Consider the following 20,227-nt stretch of genomic DNA (forward strand, 5'->3'; position numbering starts at 1 on the left):
ATCAGAAAACTTCCATTTATGTTGGCTTGTTGGCTATAGCAACTATTTGTTGCCAGATGAGGAGAAAAAAAAAAGGAAAAAGATTTAAGGGAATTCTTCAAGGGAACCGTTCACACCAGTGTAACAGAACCATCACAGCACCGGGAATAAAATGAGGAAAGAGTGTATTTTCAGAGTATTTCCAAGAGTTATTTTAGCAGCCTTGCTACTACGTGTGGCAGCGTGCAGGCTGCTCAGCTAGATGTGAGAGATGCCTTTAAAGAAGCATGAAAATAGAGTTTGATGCCTCCCTGAATTCTTAAAAGGTGAAGAAAAGTTCTCTATTCTCTCTTTTATCTTCACTAAGTCCTTCTGAGAGAATCTAGGATTTGAAAGACAGAAGAAAGCCCATAAATTTGAAAAGCTTTTTTATGTTCCCTGTTTCTGAAGTCCACCCAGTTCTGCCCTTTTACTCCTCCCACCACCTGGCAGTGTCAAACTGTCCTAGACAATACAGCAAGTAACAGCAAGGATCATCTTGTTGCCAGAGCACACTGATCTTGCACAAGGAAGAGAGGGTGGGAATGTACAGAGAATTAAGGAAGAAAAAGATCCAATTACAAAAGGATGCCTTGAACTTTTTTACTATTCTTGCAGAAGAGCTCATGCTTGCATGAGCAGAACTGCTGCTGACACAAGATTTTGCATCAGCAGTTCTGCCTGTAACTTGGCTCACAAAGTTCATAAATCCCATCTTACAGATTCCTGCAACAAGAAAATTCTTTGTAGTTCCCAGCAAGTAACAAAAAGGAATTATCTTTGCCATACAAAATTAATTTTTATGATGTCATTTACATGCTCACATCTCTAATTGGTAATGAAGACAAAACTACTGAAAGAAAGCACACACTTGAGACACACATGTATTTACCCAGTGCTGCCCGAGCACACTGGGAACATCAAAAACAGTGGCTGATTTGTCACACACCAGCTTCACATCTTTTATGAGCTGCTCCTTTGAAGTCAATCCTAGATCTCACACATCTGCAATACAGAGCTCTTCTACTCTATCGCTGTCTCTGCCAGATGAGACATCCAGGGTCTGTGATCCACCACCAACTGTACCTGGTGGGTGGCATCACAGAGCACGCCACAAACTAGGAGGCAACACAGCTGCTGGAAGATGCACCCTGCCCTGTAGACCCTTCGTCTGCTGGGAGCTCCATCAGAAAGCAAGCTCCTGTCTCTCATCATGGGATCTGAGTCCTCTCACACAACCTATTTATTAAATCTCATACATTGCAAGAGACTAAGTGAGGAGGAAACAAAACAAAACAAACAAAAGAAAATAAAAGAGAGAAGAACCAATGTCAATTCTGGATTGGAAAGTAGTTAGTTTTGCCCTGCACTGCCATGTTTCATTTCTATACCAGCTCCAGAGCCACGATACACAAAAAGCCAAATTAGAGGCCAAATTAGGTAAACTCCATGTACTGTTGATTAACTTAGAGCAGCTGATTTCAGTGCTCTAACCAAACAAAACAAGCATTTCAACAGCTCCATCCCAAACTCACAAGTCTTTTTGGTGTTGCTGGATTTCAGCACGTGCTTTCAGATCCTCCTCTTGCAGTTGCTTGGCCACCCGCAAGTCATGTCGCACCAGGCGATTACGCTGAACGTTTGTTGCCAAGTGATGCTCAACTGGAAATAAACACAGACAAGAACCCCCAAATCAGCCTGCAGAACCACACGGTGTGAAGAAGACAAAGCAAGTGGGAGGGAGATTCCAGGCCAGAAAAGTAAGACAGTTCTTGGCAGGGAAACACCGTGTAATATCTCCAAAGGTGGGGAAGTCCTGAACTGAAAATATACTAGCAGCTTGAGACTGCCTCACTTCAGCACCGAGGGGGCTGTATATGTGTGTTAGTTACCAAAACAAGATCTGCATATCTTAATCACGTCCAGATTTATAGGAAGTCCTTTAAGCTTTGACTTTCATTCTCTGGCCACAGGAAACTACCCTAGATTAATAAAGTGGAGCCAGAACGGACCACCAGAGACCAGTGAGGATGAGTTGAACCTAAACCACTTTTGATGGACGCTTCCCTAATTTGTTCTCAAGAACCTCCAGAGGAGGAAACTCCTCTCTTTCTCAACACAATCGGTTCCAGAATCCCACTACCTTTATATTTAGCAACTGAATACTACAGCAAGTCCTTTACCATACATGGATACTGCCAGCAAGAAAAGATGGCTACGCGAGCTGCGCTGAGAGCCAGCTTTAACTTGGAGGTCTCGGGTTCCAGCAGCAAGGGCACAATGTCAGTGCAAGGTGCGTGCTTGGCAGAGCAGCTAGGACAGTGTTAGCACCTAGTACCGGTAGATACCAATGGTCTTGGCACCCAGCAAAGCAGATTAGAGAGGCCACCACTCCTGAAACCGCAATGTAAACATACCCAAAGCAACAGATAAGCATGTCAAAAAAAAAAAAAAAAAAAAAATATATATATATATATATTACCAGCCACTTTGAAGTTCCTCGCTGTACTTTTTTTCTCCTTTTAAAAACCCTTGTAGGGTTCAGTTGCCCTACCTCAAAATGTCTTAAAAGGAAGCCTCCTTTCAAAAGGCCAGCACTAGCGATTCTGAAATAAGTAAATAAACAGATCTCTTCTGGCTGTGCTTCAGGTCAGCCTATAAAACTCAAAGCTTCCAAAATCGCTAGTCATTTCTAAAAACCTTGCACAGCAACAAAACTTCAAGTGCACTCCCACACGCAAGTTTGTCATAAACGGCATAAACAAACTCAACTCTAAAGGAGAGCACAAAATTGAAACATGAAATGCAATCATCTCTAGGTAGATGAGGTAGAACACTGAGTGAGCTGGGGTAGAACACTGAGTAGTGTTACAGGACAGTGAAGACAGTAACAATAATCTGTATTTCATTAAAAAGAATAAAAAAAATAAAAAGCAGGGAGGATTTTTCTTCGCAAAACCAAAAAAAAGCCAGAGATCTGTTGGACAAATTTGCTTCAGTTTATTCCAAAGATCATTGCTACTTACTTTCTTGCTCCTGTAAGTTATGGGCCAAGGTATGATCTTCCAGAACAGCAAAGTCTCGACACACTGGATAGGGAAAGAAAGCCAAGAGAATTAGCATCAGGAGCTAAAAAAAACAAAAACAAAACAAAAACCATCAAAAGAGCTATAGAGGTTGGGGGAGCATACATACTCAGAGACTTCTAACACATAGAAGTTTCTATCAGTCAATGTCTGGGCTTGTGGCTATTTTTGCCTGCACTTACTTCTTTGTCCCTGTTTGCATAACAAGCCCTCTCCACTCTCCCCTCCACCTCCACTTCTTTAGTTTAAGACCAGAAGTGCCCACATCACCACTGGATCAGACCTTGTGTACAAAACTCTGTATTCCACCCAGATTTACACCAACGCCCACGCTGACTGTGTTCAGCTAAAACTGAGGGCAAGCATTTGTGCTCACTCTGACTTTCGTTGTCAGGTTAAAGAGTTTGTGTTCTCTGCACAGACACACGCACGCTGTCACCTCCGAGCAGACCGAGCTCCATGGCTCTGGCTGCAAAGCTTTTCCACCAGCTCAGGCATCATTTTACAGTCGTCTCCTGTAAGCTTTGTTCACTTTTTTCAAGTGCAAATACTGGATTTGTACCTAGAACCCAGATATGGGATCAACCACAGCGTTATCGGCAGGGATAAGCACATCTTCTTTAAAAGATGCTGAAAACAACCTGGAGAGAAGCTAAATGGGAAGGGGACGAGCTCCCTTTGGCACCAGTCTGAAAGCAGCAGATTTTTGCCAATGCCTATCACTTTCGCACTTGAACTTTCAAAGGAATGCTCTACCCACACTGTAGAAAAACACCAGGGTTTATTTTTAACTTGTTATGATAGGCAGTGGGGCAGCAAGACACAAAACAAATACATATTCGGACAGGGACACATATACAGACCCCGGTTCGGCCTTTTGGTGGTAGGGACACATCAGCTTCCCAGTGAACCAAGGACAAACTGTGAGCTGTGCCCCCAAAACTGCAGCATGGGGGCTCCACACATCTGCCAAACACACGGCTCCCATCTGCTTCAAGGAGAGTTTAAGGCAGAGGGACTGAAAAATTTACACTGGAGGGGTCTGCAACTTCTTTTTCCCCTCAATGTGACAGGCTAAGCAGCTTAACAGGACCCGAGAGGGGAACATCTCCCATTTGGAACGTACGGCACAAAGCAGAGAACCACAAGGCACTTCTGAAGCTGCAGAGGGAGGCGAGAGCCACTGTGCATCACTGGCAAAACCTCTGGGGAAAACCAAGGTTTCTCTTTAGCAGAGCACAGCGACAGCCTAGAAGAGAGAGTGAAAAGAACCCCAAAACCCCCAGAACATACTAAAACTACAGGGGGAATTTATGAGGAACCCGTTTATGAGAAGGTTCAGAGTCAGAGAAGATAAAACATCCCCATCGCTGCAAAAGGTGGAAAACACAAGGAAACGAGGCGGCAGCCAGGTCTCGCCGAGCCACAGCCCCACAAGCCTTCCCTCTTCTCCCACTGACACATGCTCAGCTAGAGGAGCACCGAGGTGTTCCTCTGCACCCACCATCTTCACAACATTTCTAGAAGAGTTTCTATTTGTGTGTACTAAGAGGTCAGATAAACGCTTGCTCCTTTATTGTATTCAACTGAATTTTGGGTTGAGTCCTTCTGCATTGGAGGGTTTTTACAGATGACAAAAGCTCCTACCACCTACAGCAGAGCTTCAGGGAAGGAGAGTGACAAACAGCCGGGTGGAGATGACGACAAAGATTACAGTTACATGGTCCCACAGTGACTCACTTGAAACATGTACAATTCCGGATGGTGCAATTAAGGTTGTGTTGTTGCTTTTTTATTGCAATTTATTTTTAAAAAGGAAAAAGGATACAAAAGACTAAATAGCACTAAAACACTTCCAGTGGGCATTGGTCTATAAATAAGGAAACGCTGTCTTCAGCCACAGACCTGGAAAAGCCACAGCTGAGTCGCAGGCAGTGGTGGTATTCAGAGGCAACATACTCAAGGTGCTTGGCGGGCACGGACACGTGTTTTTATGGGATAGGGCAAGGGGATCTCACCCATAGAGACCTTATTTCTGTGGTCCCTAATACTTCAGCTTCACAGCACAACGGTGGAACAACCATTTGCTTACAACAAGCATCATCTGTGCTGGAAGGGCACATCCCGCTCAGAGGTTTGAGTCCTACTGTCAGTCCAGAGCTACGCAAAGACACCTCAGTACAGAGCCACAGTCTGCCCCAATCTAGGGCTGTGCTTTTACCACCATGTATTCAAAAAGCAGCACTTATTCCTGACAGTTAAAAAAAAAGAGGGAAGTGTTATTTTTAACTGCAATAGGTCTCTGAGCAAGTCCACTGCACAGCTGCCTGAACAGCTGCACAAGGATGCACATTTGAACATTTCGGAGCTGCAAATTTTTTGCATAAAGATCTCTGCTGTAAGAAACGCTTATTAAACTGCATCCCAGCCTCTTCAGCTCCTTTCTGCACAGGCTCGCACAGCACTCTGATCCCTGCAGTTTTTGAGCTCTGCTTTGTTGGTCTCGGTGCTGCTGGTGCTGGCAGATCTTTGCTCTGTCCTCCCCAGAGAGACACACGTGCAGAGGAAGACTTTAGTTTTTGGACTCCATTATACCCACACCCGGAAAAACTTCTGCTTGGGAAGAAACATGTTGACAGAAACATGCTTGGCATACAGGCGAGAAAGTGGGAGGGTCATGGTCGGGGACACTGCTGCTCTTCTCTTAACAGTCTTGCACCAGCCCCAAAAAAACTCATCTCCTTCAGTGAGCTTCATTCCTACAATGTAGCAATGATTGTTGAACCCTTTTTGATCGATGGGACACTAAAAACATCCTAAAGGAAGCGTGGACTCCTTAAATAAAAAGGCCAAGTGCACATACAGTTGTGTTGTATAGGTGGGCCTGCTTCTTCTAACTGCTCGTCCAGAGATCTCGTCCAGTAGGAAGTAATTCATAAGTCTCCAGAGTTAAACAAACAGGAACAAAGCAAGTGGGGATAACGCCCTGGGATGAGCCACCAACTTGCAGGGCCTACTGTGCTGATCAAGAGAGAGGGAGATTGGGCGGCTCTTCGTGATGTGCATGGCAGAAGCTCCCAAGCGCCGGAGCTCCACAGTGTCCCCATCTCACAGAGGATACCTTGCAGGGGAGGCTGGCAGGGCAGCAGCAAGCCTTGGGTTTGCTCACATGTTTGGATTCATTCAGGCACTGCTGGAGAAGCCACTTGGCTGTGTATACACTCCGTTAAGCCGCTCTTACAAACCCACAGACGGCTCAAGCACACAACCCTCCCTTTGTGCTGCTGAAGTTCCTGGCAGGGCAGACAGTAGAAGACCTTTTATCACTGTCAGAAACTTGGCTGGGCTGGCTGCCTCTAACTGATCTGAGCACATTATTCCAGAGTCCCATCAGCTCGAGAACAATGTGCAAAGGAAGATGAGAACATCCCATTATAAAGACAACAAAGCACTGTCAGCCAGCCAGGTGGCAAGAATTAGGGACATCTGCAATTCCCTAGCAAGTCTGGGGGCAATGGCAAGCGCAGAGCACTCCTTCAAGACCAGACCCAGTGCCCATGGCACGGAGTCCTGCAGCTGCACGGGAGGCCATGGAAACCAACCCTCCATCCCTGAAGACATGCATCTGACAACGAGGCAGCTACAAGATAACCAGAGATGTGGACCAGCCAGGCATGGTCTGAAATGAAGCTTCACTGGCACTGGTCCTCATCCCCCGCCCAGTCTCACTGTGGCCCCTGCACACTCATTTCTGGGTATTACATCCACGGTCTTTGTGCTGAGAAGCAGGAATGTCCCAACAACAGAGAAACTCACAATTCCTCCTCTCCAAGAGGCTTCATATTTAAGGAGAAAGAAATCCATCTTCTTATTCCCTAATTGTATGCCTAAAAAATGAAAGGTAAGAGTAACGTTAGATTCACTGCCGTCAATTCACCTGACTTCCCATCTCCAGGCCCGTCTGTGAGCCATCAGACAGTCAAATAAGCCGCAGGGGTGCAATCACAGTGACTACAATTGGCAAGTCCAGTGGAGCATGAAACATTAACAACAGGTTTACCACAGTCAGATTAAGCCAATCTGCCTTGGCACAGCAGGGAGCAGGCCTGGGATAGGTGTTTGTGGCACAGCTGTCAACAAAAGAAATGCAAGCCCAGGAATCCCAGCCGCTGGCAGAGGTGCCAGCAGGGAAGAACGAGGGCAGAAGCATGGCTGACAGCATCTTCCTTTGCAGCCGTGGTGGGCTGCAGAACCTACGCAGAGGCACACAAGATGGAGCTTGCTTGCTTGAAGGATCTCAAAGAGCTTCTCTGCAAGCTCCAAGCACAGGTCTTCCACTGGTAGTATTTCACACCAAAAATACGCCTTTCTAAGCATCGGTGCATCTAAGGCTCTTACAAGCATGGCTGCAAGTCTTGCCTTTATGGTAGAAATAAGAATGTCTTCATTCTCCCCAAATCTTCACAAAATAACCTTTTCCTTCTTATATTCTGCCCCCTGCCTCACTAGCTTTCTCCAGCATTACCCTGGCTCTATAGCTCAGCATTTCTAACACCAAACTGGTTCAAAGAGAGCGAGGTAACCACAACAGAGAAGCAAAAGCAGTCTTACATGTTGCCAGCGATACTTAGGTGTGAGACAGGTAGGTAAGGTCCAGGAACGGGTGGCATGAATATGCACTAGCTCTACAAGAGGTCAACTCCCTCCAGTTTCTCAAGCAAGGCTTACAGCAGAACTCACCCCACACTTCTTTCTGAAGTCTTAGACTGTGTTTTGACACCCGCTGAAGGGCCCAAGGGCCCCTTGGTTCACAAGGCCCATATGATGTTCTCAGAGATACGGGCCAGTTCAATGACCCAGGGACCACACACGCATGCTCCAAGCATTTCCTTTTGGGCCTTAAAAGCCATCTCTTGCTCCCCACCCCCTCCACTCCCAGCATCTTCCCTTCAGCATCATGTGCTGGATAATTCACAAAATAAACTAGAAGGTGTGAGTCATGCTTAGTTTAGAGCATCTGCAGATTTGAATCCTAAACTGAAGGAGAGGAGAGAGAGGAAAGACAAAAGGAACACAGGAAGACAGAGTTTCAAATCAAAGCCACTTTTTAGGGCCTATAGAGTTGACAAATTAAGTGACAAGCAGCAAGTGCAGCCTGTTGCAAGCCAGCAGTCTCAGAAAGATGCTGAGTTATGAAGATGCCTGCAGATAAGAAAGCAAGCTGGGACCTCACAGAGACTCCTAACAGCAGGGACTGGCCAGGCCCCTTCAAGCCAAGTAAGCCCTCCAAAATCTGCAGATCATTTCCTTGAAACAAAGCCAATAAGACCAAGCAGCCACTGAACTGGAGGTGAGAGGCTACTCAGCAGGCAGTTTCTAGAGGAAACATCCAACTGTGATGTTTCCCTCTCACCTCCAGCAAAGCTGCTCTGCAAGATACAGGGCCTGAGCTCAGCATTTCTCATTTCCGTCCTGCCTCTCCGATCGCACTGGGAGATTCCCAAGCCCCTGCTACCACACGTGGGTGCCGATGGAGGCTGGCCAGGACACGTCTCGGCTGCCGCAGCTGCAGTTACACAGACGGCATTCCAAGGACCTTGTTCACCAGGTGCCGTCGGTGCCAAGGACATCAGAAAACTCAGAGAGGGAGAAGGCGGCTCCCAGGCGGTGGGCAGGGCTGGGCAGCCTGGGGAAGGGAACGATTTCTGCTTCTCAGCCACAGCACCAGAGCATCTCACGTAGCTGGGCGCTACAAGGCAGTGCGAGGAGACAGGGTGGCCTCATGGGGAACCAAACTGAGGGGTTTCTGCATAATTCCTAAAAGCATAAACATGCAAAATAAAAAAAAAAATAATCACCAAATAATCTTTTTTTTTTTTTAATTGGCAGTCTTGGCCTGGAAGCTAAGAATAGCTTGTATTTTGGGACAGTTATCCTCTCTGCTCTAAGCTAATGCCTTGAGGTCAAGGCCATGAGAGGTTTGTGCCCTGTCTGCACTGTTCCCCAACAATAAGCTCTCACCTGCCCAGCAATGCTTTAAAAAGGAAGGCTACATATATTTTGGAACCAAATCATCAGAACACGAGACTATTTTTTAATCTGCCCTGAAATAGAAATCAGCAGAATTCACAAAATTACTTCTCTGAGGCTACTAGTTTTGCATTCTCACTTCTGTAAGCGTGCCTGCAAACTGTCCCGTCGAGCGGTCCTCAAGCTGAGAGAGCATCTGCTGAACACCTCAAAGCAGAAGGCGATGCGCTTGCATAGCACAAACAGGAAGCTGGAGACACCCAAGATGGCAAAAAAATAGCACCACAAGGGACTTGAAAAAGGTCATCCTAGAGCACACTCCAGCCACAAAATTTGATAAATGTATCATTTTGCCTTTATTACAGAAGACTGCTTTTTCATGATTGTACAATTGCACCCTACATCACTTCATCTGCAATCTTTCTAAATAAGAGCAACTCTTCTTATCCCCCAAGCTTAAAACACAACCCATAGGTCAAGAATGTTAAAAGACCATGTCTCTGAATTACAGAAGAAAATATGGAGTTGAAGCAGCTCAGGCTTGGACATACAGATGTACTTGAATATGATGTTGAATCTTAAGGAGTACAGGCATTCATACGTTGAAAAATTCAGCCTTCTCAGCCAGGTCCAGCTGAGTCCCCAGATATGAAGTAGTCTGAGTCACAAGAACTTTCCAAAATCCCTCAGTCCTACAGCCAACATTCCTGCTACAGCTGCTGCCTCCTATTCCAGAAATGTCTGTGCACTGAGGGGCTACATACACAGTGTTCTGGCACTTTAAAGCAGAGCACAGATATACAAGCCACATGTTAATGCAAGCCACTACCTGCCAGGCTCAGAACACTATTATCTCCATAGCTCTTTGAGTGCCCCAGTGTTCATCAGCCTGTACAGGACTGCCTAGACCCAAAAGATCATCAGGGAGCTCAGACATTGCGCTGTGGACCCATCAGTAGCATCCAGGCAGACTGGTATAAAAACCTGCAGACACATTGGCCAGGGATGGCACGGCTCGTCTGACACCACAGCCAAGCAGTAAACCCCAGGCAGCCAAACACACACTTCACCCTCAGTGTCTGAGACACAACTGGGTCCATGTGTGGTGAAAGTCAATCATCAATGACAACTAGAGTTGCTTCTGTAGTCACCTCTCCAGCATCTGACACAGCTTCAGTTGACTCAGCTAACATCACACATGCAAAATGAACAACCAACAGTAAAGACAGGAAGAAGCCTTCCTAGCAGTCAACTTTCCCCACTCTCTCCCAACCACGGGTCACAGACAAACAAACAACGCTGCCTCCAACAGCTATGTTTTACCCTCACTTTGCCCAAGGGCAAACCACCACACGTCTGTGGAGAGCAGGGCAGGAGTTACCTTCACCAGGAGGGGTCAAAATCCTTGGCTCACAAAGATATCCCCACGAACGCTACTGTAGCTGTAAAACATGCCTTCAGCAGTGTCCGGCGGATCGTGTGACACTGTCCTTTTCTGGAGGCTTGTTTCTTTTGCTGACAGAAAGTCATGGCAGTTTTAGTTTTAAGCCCAAGACCACTCAAACTGATGGGGGGTGGGGAAGTCTCCTTTCATGCACAACTCAAAACAGCCACCCACTCAGAGAACTGCTCAGGCGTGGAGCTTGCATCTCCAGAGATTTGCATTACATAGACTCCCTTCCCCCAGACTCATCTCAACAGCAATCACCGCATTTTGCTTTGATTTGTTTATTTCAGCTTTTATTTCAGCATTTTTCACAATTTTATACTATACAAAACTCTTGGAAGGACATGCTGAATTTCCCAGATATGCAAAACTTCTGTTCTTTGCTAAACGCAAGCCTAAACCCCTTGCTCAGTTCAGCAGTTTCCCTGCAGAGAGCTGGCAGGTTCATGTTGTGGTTCAGGGTGCCTTTCAGGAACCACGGCACCCTGGATCTCCCATGCTTCAGTAGCGTTCCTAAGCCCTCAGTTTCAAGCTGTGGTGAATAAGCTCACACAGCAGCTCCACAGAGGCAGGCAGGCAGGCAGCTGGGAGCGGAGATAATTCGAAGTGTCAGCTCTCCCAGGCTTCCCCTCCAGCTTAATCCTAAAAGATAATGTAGCAAAATACAAGGGACACGGGATTCAGAAAGGGAGCTCTCGATGCCCCTCTGGTACGGGGCCATGCACTGGTGACTGTTTATGCAAGGCTGACTGCTGGAAGCCTGACGCCCACGCAGAAGGTGCCAAGTGACAAAAAAAGGTTCCAGTTCCTGTCAAAACACCACAGTGTGGTTTTACACTACAGGGACGTGCAGTCGACTGGAGGAACAAGCATCTCTAGAGAGAAGCAGCACAAGAAAGACTCCCTCCGAGATGCCACGTTCTTTTCAGCCTTCAGGTGACCAGAGCCAAACCTGAGACTGCTCTGAGGCTTGTAGATCACCCAGAGCTGTAGCTGGAAGGACGGACCCCAGGATCAGCGCACATGCGAACAAGCCAGGTTTTATTCACCCCAATCAGATATGAAAAGAACCAAAGCTCCAGCAGGATGGGCCTTCGGGCAGCCTCCCAGGCCTGCTGGAAACCTGGCCAGATGCTGCATTCGAAGGTGGAGGTGTCTGAACTGGTCCTGCAATGGGCTCTGATGCTTGCACAGATTCCTATCAGCTTCCCTTTTCCTAGAAGGGCGGCTGCAAGGACTCCTGTCTGCCACCCATTCAGCTGCTGCCAGCATTCCAAATCTGCTCTGCAAGAAACACTCCTCTGCCTAACCAACCAAGGATGCTCTGCCTTGTTTCAAAACCCCTTTTCTTCGCTTTGCCAGCTCCTCATGGGTACACTCTCTCCTCCTCCCCCCCCCCCCCCCCAGCTTCCCACACTTGAGTTCTCCAGGTTTATTAGTCAGCTCTGGAGAACACAAAGTACCAAAGCTGGCCCCAGATCAGTCAAACCTTCACATCCAGCTAAAAAAGAGTCACAAATCAGCAAAGTTGCAGCACTAACAATACATCTCCACCTTCCTGTCACAGCCTTGTGTGGGCATGCTGCCCTTAGAGCAACTACAGATTTGAAACAGTGGCATATGAGGGTAAGAATAAGTCCCCAGCCTCTGGGACCACATGGACAAGGAGGCAGAGCTCCCAGCATCAACCTGAAGCAAACTGGTTTGTGGCATCTGCACCCACAGCTCACATGCATTGCAAAGCACACGGGAGAAGCAGACTAGCAGCCTTTTAAACGCCTCCCCTCTGAGAGCACAAAGTGAGCTCCAAGTCAAACAGGAGTAAAATTCTTGCTTTGGGAGCTAAATCACCTTTAGGTCATACTGTATACTCACAGCTTCTCAAAAAAAAAAAAAAATAAGTAACAAAAATCAAGACCTAACAAGTTCACCTCTTACATGGCCAGAGCTGATGCCCTGCGCAATGCCAGCCACCTGGAGTAGCAGGTAACTGGGCACTGTAACCCAGCTAGAGGCAAACCTGCCTTTTCCACCCTGTATCAGGCATGTGAGGAATGCAGACAGGGCTGTGCAACCATAACCAAGAACCTAGTCCCCTCAGCACTGCAACTAAGGTCAGGAGAGCCCAGCCTATTCCCAACACCAACTTCCTTCGGAAACCTGGCGCCGACCAAACGGCCTGCAGGAGAGCACAGCCCTGTGAGCAGCAGCGGCTCTGCGTGCCGCACAGCCAGCCAACACCCTGGCGAGCTGGGAAATTCCCAGGTCTCTCCCTGCTGTCCTCCACCACTTCACCCCAGCCCCCAGCAGCACTGCCAAAGGCTCCGGGAGGCACTGGTGAATTTAGATTCACCACCTCCACCAGCCAGCACTCCATAATAAAACTAACTTCAAGACAAAGGGAGAAAAGTTGCTTCCCATCAGGATCCCAACAGAGCCAGTGCTTGCCCAGCCCACCCACCCAGTCAGTGGTGACAGTCCCTCTGCGAGGAACATGTCATGCCAGCAGACACTCCAGCCTCTTGTCCTGCCTGGTTATAAAAGACCAAAGCTATATACACTGTATACATGGCAGAAAGAAAAAAAAAAAAAGAAAAAAGAAAAAAAGAGACCCCCAAAAAACCCAAACCATGTCTCACTGGCAGGAAATATGCCTCTTTGCATAAACTTTCTTCCTCCTATTTGTCCCATTACTTCTCAGGTCAGACCTATCAGCATCCTTAAGCTCATCTTTCAGTGGCTTCAAATATTTGCTCATTTATGCCTTCTTCCCCTTTGTCATCACTTACTGAACACCACGTATTGAACCCACATAACATTTCCTCTGAAGGCAATTCCTCCAGCCACCGAGTTCAGCAGAAGAGCTAGGAAAAGAATAAACCACACCTGTCTGCACACAGGAACTCAAAGTTCTACTGCACGCAGCTTTTTACACCTCCTTTGAAAAGAGAAGTGAAGAAGAGTGACTCACTCGCAAACCCACTTCAACTTTCTGTCCTGAACAGCACTCACCGCAGGCAGGGCTGTCAAGGGTGCACAGACCAAACCGCTACCAACCCAGGTCTGCGTCAAACCGATCTCGCTATTTTTATTTGGCTGACAGAGCATTTGTGGCAGTGGCACCGTGGGTTGGCGTGCAATTAAAATAATCATCAGTTGAGCTTCTGGAGCCTGACATAAAATCCCTGGGCAGAGGGAGAAGGGCTGTGCCGGGCTTCTGAGCAAGGTTTAGTCCACACCTTTCTCCTCTGGGACAGTAACACTTCTGGCAAGCTTAATTCACAAGGCACCTGGGGTTACAGGGTAGATTTTATGAGCGCCTAGGTCTAACTGGTCTCCTTCATTCAATCCATTCACAACAGCCCTGCCTTGCATCTGGTATCTGCAGCGTGGTGCTGCACTCTCCTGCTCTCTTTCAGCCCTCACAAAAGTCTCTCCCAGCTGACGTACAGTGCCAGGGCCATAGAGCACGCACTCGATGAGCTGGGAGGTGTCTTCCCGTATGGAGAAAGAAAAGACCGAGAAGGCTCCAATTTCTATTTTTAAAAGGGAACTGTAAACAAAGTGTCAAGGGATTTCCACAAGTTCTGATTACGCATCCCAGGAGCGGCCAGCACCATAAGGCATGGAGCATCCCTGACACACAGCAGCCTCCAGGGAAATGGCAGCTCTGCTTTTCCAAGGTGGAAAAGCCCAGCAAATGCCTTTTGCAGTGCAAGCCATTAGCCAGAGAGGCAAGTATCTTTATCACCTTTTTAGAGAAAGACAAAAGGACAAGTCAGCAGTCAGTGCCATGACAGAAAGTGGGCCTAAGCTTCTGGAGTTTTAAGGCAGTTTGACCAACAGACCAGCCTCCTGCCTCAACCCTTCAGCCTTCACATCAGCCCCGCGCAGAGGAACAGCAGCACAAGCGGGAAGCCAGCCAGCTGGTGACACCATGGGAAGGGGACAAGGAAGCAGGGAGGGAAGATGTCACTCCTTCCTATAAATCACCACATTCCTGTGAACTCTGTGAATTCATGTCTCTGAGTAAGAAGAAAAACAGGGCTTACCCCAGCAAAACAGAGACATTTCACACAGCCCAAGGCCCATCCCATCACTTCCCCAAGCAGGGTTTTCCTTGCACGGTCCCAGCGAGGGCACAATGGGCTCTCCTGCTCCTTGCAGCAGCCGCCTCCAACTCCCACCTGGCACGCACACACCCTCCGACGTTGCTCATGGCCACAGGAAATTATGGAACAGAGGCCCACGGCCACAGTAAACACAACACTGTCCACAACACACCACTCAGCTGGGATCGTTCCTCAGAGAGCGAGGCCAATGTCCTGGGATCACAAATAGGGAAACGGCCCCTCCGCCTCCCTGCCAGACCCAGGAATCAGGGCAAACCAGACTGCACTCCCTTTTATCCCAGCCCAAAAACTTGACAGTAACTGAGGACACATCTCTGTCTGCAGAAAGCATCAACCTGAGTCTGGAAGCTCCTCTCTGCCAAAGAGAGCTTTTCGGGGAATCTGTTTGCCTCGGTACAAGCCCCACGGCAGCTCGCAGAGGACAGTGCTAAGGATTTAAAGGATAGGAGGAGGCAGACCTGCTTCCTCGGTTGCGTTTTGGAGCCAAGAGCATGAAATATGCTAATCCTGCCCAGCCCTGCCAAGTGCTTCAGACCCAGAACAACCGAATGCATAATAAAACTTACACTCAGCTTTAACGAAAAGTTAAACAAGTACCACAGCCTCAGCTACTGAATTCATGCAGGCTGGAAAAACAGACCTCCTATTACACAGAAGAGCTGGACATGAACCAGTGACCTAGAAAGAAAAGCCTGCGTCTATGTCCCATCATCCTCCACCTCCTCACTGCCCCCAAGCCATCCAGCTTGTCTGAATTTTTCAGAGGCCTTCTCAGAGGAAGTCACAAAGCTGAAAACTGTGACACTGCACATCATGCTGCAAGGAAAAACCTCAGCTGGAGCCAAAGGGCACAGTGCAGGTGGCTTCACAGTGACCCTGCTGACCCTTAGCTACTCTCCAAATTGTTGCCCTGATTATACTAATCCAGTTAAAGGCCAGCCCTTCCTTCACATGAGTACGGCTGACACCTCATCCTTCAACACCAGCCCCCTGAAAAATCCTAAAGCAGAATATCTCCTTGCCAGACACCATGCCAGCCATCAGCACTTTCTGAATCTGCCTCCACTCCTGACATCAAGTTCCTCTCCTCCACTGTTGCGTTGCTGAGCACACACAGGCATTAAAAGCCCTGAAATAAGCAGACAACATCCGTTAGTCTGTTCCAGGAGACTGAGACTCGACATCTCAGAGCTGACCCCTTTCCCCAGTCACTTGGAGAGTCAGCAGCCAGGAGTTTTTTTATTGTCAGAGTCTCAGCGAAGGTCACGTTAAGCTGCACAGGTCAGGGAAGGTGCTGTAGTTGGGAGGAAGACAAAGGCTGATGCTTACAGCAAACTTTCATTCATTTTATATTAAGGCAAAATAGAGCCAGCCAAGCTGTCTGCCCCACAGAATGCCTTGCCAAGATGGAAAATAAAGATTCAAACCCTTCTCGTTTCCCCAGGGTCGCATCTTCTGCTACCACGTTTGGGAAAGCGGTGTCTCTGGCAGCAGACTATGAGCAGCATTTGAATGTACAGCTCAGGAGCTTCAGAAAGTCAAATCAGACACCTAACAAAGCATAGAAACCATAGTGAGAGCATCGTTGCTGTCTCTTTCCAAGCACAGGTGGCAGCAACAACTGCCCTTTGTCAAGGCTGCAGTTCAAGAGACAGCAGCGTGGCAGGGTTGGTTCTAACGACTGGCACAGACATACTGCCCTCGTGCTTCTCTACAGTGCTACTAAAAATAAAATTAAATAAAAACACTTAAACCACTATTATTTTCCACAGTTCCAAAGAGCCATAAACTGCTGGACCAGAGCACGAGGTCTCTCTCTTCCCCTTCACCTCTCCCTTTTCTCTCCTCACAGAGGATTCAAACTGGCAGGAAGACCAGGAGTTCCTGGCAAAGAAGGCTGTACCTGGGTTTTACCTTCCACCCCTAACAACTGCTGGCTCTCACAGACTGCAGTGGATGAAGGATTGGGCCTCAGTGTTAGCAAACAGGCATCCCCTGTGCAAAGCCATTGCCACAGACCTTGCCCTTTGGCAGAGGCAGCAACAGCAGAGGGGCCCACAGATACAGCAATACACAGTGTTTTGAGCCGGCACGGGGGGCTGCGCTGGAGAGCTCATTTAAAACAGGCAAAGCAGAGGGTCTGGCCCTTCCCAATTTTAGCTGCTAGTAATGCATCAGATCACACGAGATGAGAGACAGTTAGAGATCAAGCAGAGCTCAAGCCAGTTTCTTTTATTTGCTTCATAAGTAACTAATTAAAATAATATTTCCAGGATGCTTTTGTCCCCAAAAGGCTCACAAATCAGACTTCTAGTAAAAAGAGATCTACACACAGAGCTGAGCAATCCCCTGGGGTGGGTCAAAAGAGCACACAGCAAAAGCTGCTTTGTGAAAAGAGAAAACGTCACAGACACTCGAGAAGCAGCAGAAACGCAGGCAGAGAAACTCAACCCACAGATTGCAGCTAACACCAAAACCTTCAGCAAATAACTTACAAGAGCCTTACTGACCACAGTTGTCAGAACATCCACTTTACTGCCCATGGAAAAATGGCTCTGTGACATCAGGCTGCAGCACCAAGGTCTAGTTTACACTTGAAAAAGTGTGCTTTGAGGGTTTATTTTACACCAGTAAACCCTTGCCCACAAAATAAACTGGACCGGCTGAAGCAGCTTTCACCGGCAAAACACCATCTATATCAGGCCTTCAGGTAATTTAAACGCCTTTAAAGAAAAAAGAAAAAAGAAAGTAAACACAAGAAGGAAGGCTTCCTGCAGCACCAAGCTACAGTTATCAGATTTTCACTGCCATCGTTGCACAGAGATGACCTTGCTTGAGGGGAGCTTTGGAGCCCACACCAGAAGAGGCGGGTGAGGCTGTCTCGCAGCACTCCCAGCTACCTGCAGCCAGGGAGAACCTGGACACAGCACTGCCCCAGAGGAAAGCTGGTGAAGACCAAAGTACCCAAACCAGTGTTCTTCATTGTTAATGAATGACTAAGCTGACCTTTACCCGAAAAGAAGAAAGGGAATGTTTTTTCCAGCAGGCTCAACAGTGATTTCTATATCAGGAACAATAAATATTTCCCTAGGTATGGAAGGTGATGCATTTCTTTCCTTGGTTGGCATTCACACTGCGCATGAAAAGACCTAATCCAAAGTATTGCTCAGTTTAAACACTTTCCACAATAAAAACAAATGATGTCACTAAGCTAAAAGCATGACACACGCCCGAGGCCTCGCAAAACACGGCTCAGGCCTCATCTGCTTTGCATGTTGGAAGCTGCTCTGGGACACTACTTTAATCCAATTGTTATCAGGTAACCACAGATCATCTACCAGGACACTCTTGAAACTTAATCCCTGCTAACCATAGGCACAAATTTACCAAGGACTCCTTGAGCTACATTGCAACTCTGTAAACGTGCTTTCATTCAGCACATAAGCGACCTCAACTCAGGCCAGTTAGTTCACTTCAAAAACAAACCAAGCTAAACCAAATCAAGACTACTTAAATTCTGAATAAGAGCATCTACACAGGGATTTCATTCTCTTTAATCAACCCACTGGGAAGGTTAATTGGATTTGTTTTCTTGGCCAACCATGTGTGGACAGACTCTAAGGATGCCATCTCGGCCACACTAAAATGACCAATAACAACTTTGCTAGTGACTTAATAGGGCCAACATTAACCCCTAAAACTTCAGCAAACGGGTATTACTTTTCTTGCAGTAGCAGTAAGAAGTGGAGCACTAAAGGATGACAAGAGGTCCAAAGGAACCTCTAGCTCCCTGCACAGACGTACACCTTCTACTCTTGACTAGCTGAATCATCAAATTCACACTTGCTGTTTTGTAAGAACTGAAATTTTTAAAAAGAAAAATAAATGGCCTGTGGCAAGGAAAACAAGTTTAAGGAATTTTAGTTGTACTTAGACAGGCACACAGTGCTCTCCATTACTACAGCGTAAATCTAAAATAACTTGACAGAGCTTTCGCAGATTTATATCGCTGTCAGAACGAACAGACTCTACCTCGTACAAAGCTTTTCCAACCCAATTCAGCTCCAGGGCACCTTTCATCCAGCTTGCAGGCACACATGCCAAGCAGATACTCTGCTACCAGGGAAGCTTGAGGCCAACCCGGCGCCACCCGGGGTGACTCCGTGCAGCGAGCACCGCCTCAACCGGCCACACGCAGCCCCTGGACACCCAGAACACGAGTGGGGCCGTCCGCAGCCCCCCCTGCCCCTGCGCTTTTGGGGTGCACAGGGGTTATGCAGGGTGGGGGAGGCTGTTCGGAGGCTCTTTCATCTCCCGGGGGAGCGGACCCCGGCCCCGCCGGCCGGGCGGGGCAGCGGCGGCCCCAGCCCCGGCGCAGACAAAGGGCCGGCCCCCTCCCCCCGCGCCGCTCCCCGCCTTCTCCCGGGTGGAAGCGGGCGCTTTCCCGCCCCACGGCCCGGCCCGGGGAGCTGGGCGAGGAGGGCGGCCGCAGTTCTCCGGCAAGCTAACGCTGCTTCTTCTGGCACCTCCGATCCGCACAGCCGCCGAAGGCAAGGCAGGGCAAAGCGGGACGGCTCCCGCAAACGCCCTAGGCCCCCGCACAGCCCGCGCGTCCTTGTCGCGGCCGGAGCACGGAGCACCCCCCTCCTCCACGACCCCCCCATCCGCCCTGACCCGGCTCCACGGAGAGCACCGCGACCCGCCCCCGCGGCCAGAAGATTTAAAATAATCGTGTTTCTTTAAAAAAAAAAAAAACAAAAAACAAACAGTTTCTCCCCTTCCTTCCCCCAATTCCCCCCGAACCGCCCCGTCGTGTCCAGCTCCCCCCATCCGGGACCGGTCCCCACTCCCCCTCGGGGTGACCCCTACCTTCTTTGACTCCGGGCAGCTTGGAGTGGTCGATGCCGATACCGGCCATGGTGGGCTGGGCTCGCCGGCCCGAGGCCGGGAGGGGTCGGCCCGTCGCCCCCCGCCCCGGGGTGAGGGCAGAGCCGCCACCGCCCGCGCCACAAAGTTGCCAGCGGATGGAGCCGGCGCGCCCGGCCGTACGGCGCGGGAGAGGGGACAGAAAGCGCCGGGCGGGGCGGGGCGGGGCTGCCGCTCACCGCCCCTCTACCCACAGCCGGGGTGGGCGGAGGGGGGCGGCTGGGGTTTTGTCTCCTCTTCCCGTTCTCTGGCGGTGCGGGCAGGCTCCAAGCGCGGTTATTTACAGTTAATTTCACTTTTTTTTGTTGTTTTTTTTTTTTTTCTTGGAAGCGGGGGCCGCAGAGCCGCTAGTACCGCCGGAGCGGTTTGTCAAACTGCTCGGACAGCTCGGGCCCCCCCGGCGCTTTCCCGTGCCGGATCCGGGTGCCTCTGCCCCTACTCCCCCATTCCAAAACCCACCCGATCCCAGCGCTGGCGTGTGTCCCGCTGGCCCGGGCAATGAAAACGGAGTCTTCGACGAGTCAACAGCTCAGGGGCGGCCACGGCCGCTGCAGCTCGTCCTTCAGGGAGGGGAAGCGGGTGGGATG

The 20,227-nt window shown here is 48.9% G+C and overlaps 1 protein-coding gene across 2 annotated transcripts in view; it reads right to left on the bottom strand.

Moving 5' to 3' along the window:
• The window catches only part of CCDC50 (coiled-coil domain containing 50), a 42,854-nt gene extending 22,900 nt beyond the window's left edge, over nt 1-19,954 (bottom strand). The window contains exons 1-3 of one of the 2 annotated variants that reach the window (XM_086754372.1): nt 19,584-19,954; nt 3,045-3,107; nt 1,554-1,680 (exon numbers count right to left, since the gene is read on the bottom strand). In XM_086754372.1, the coding sequence (XP_086610498.1) occupies nt 1,554-1,680; nt 3,045-3,107; nt 19,584-19,632 (239 nt within the window). In that variant the 5' untranslated portion in view covers nt 19,633-19,954. The remainder of the gene's footprint in view (nt 1-1,553; nt 1,681-3,044; nt 3,108-19,583) is intronic. The other variant, XM_086754373.1, reaches the window with a different exon arrangement.
• Between the last annotated feature and the right edge of the window lie 273 nt (nt 19,955-20,227).

This window comes from Chlamydotis macqueenii, chromosome 9 (genome assembly GCF_036417535.1).
Source record: "Chlamydotis macqueenii isolate bChlMac1 chromosome 9, bChlMac1.mat, whole genome shotgun sequence".
In the NCBI taxonomy this organism is placed as follows: Eukaryota; Metazoa; Chordata; class Aves; order Otidiformes; family Otididae; genus Chlamydotis; species Chlamydotis macqueenii.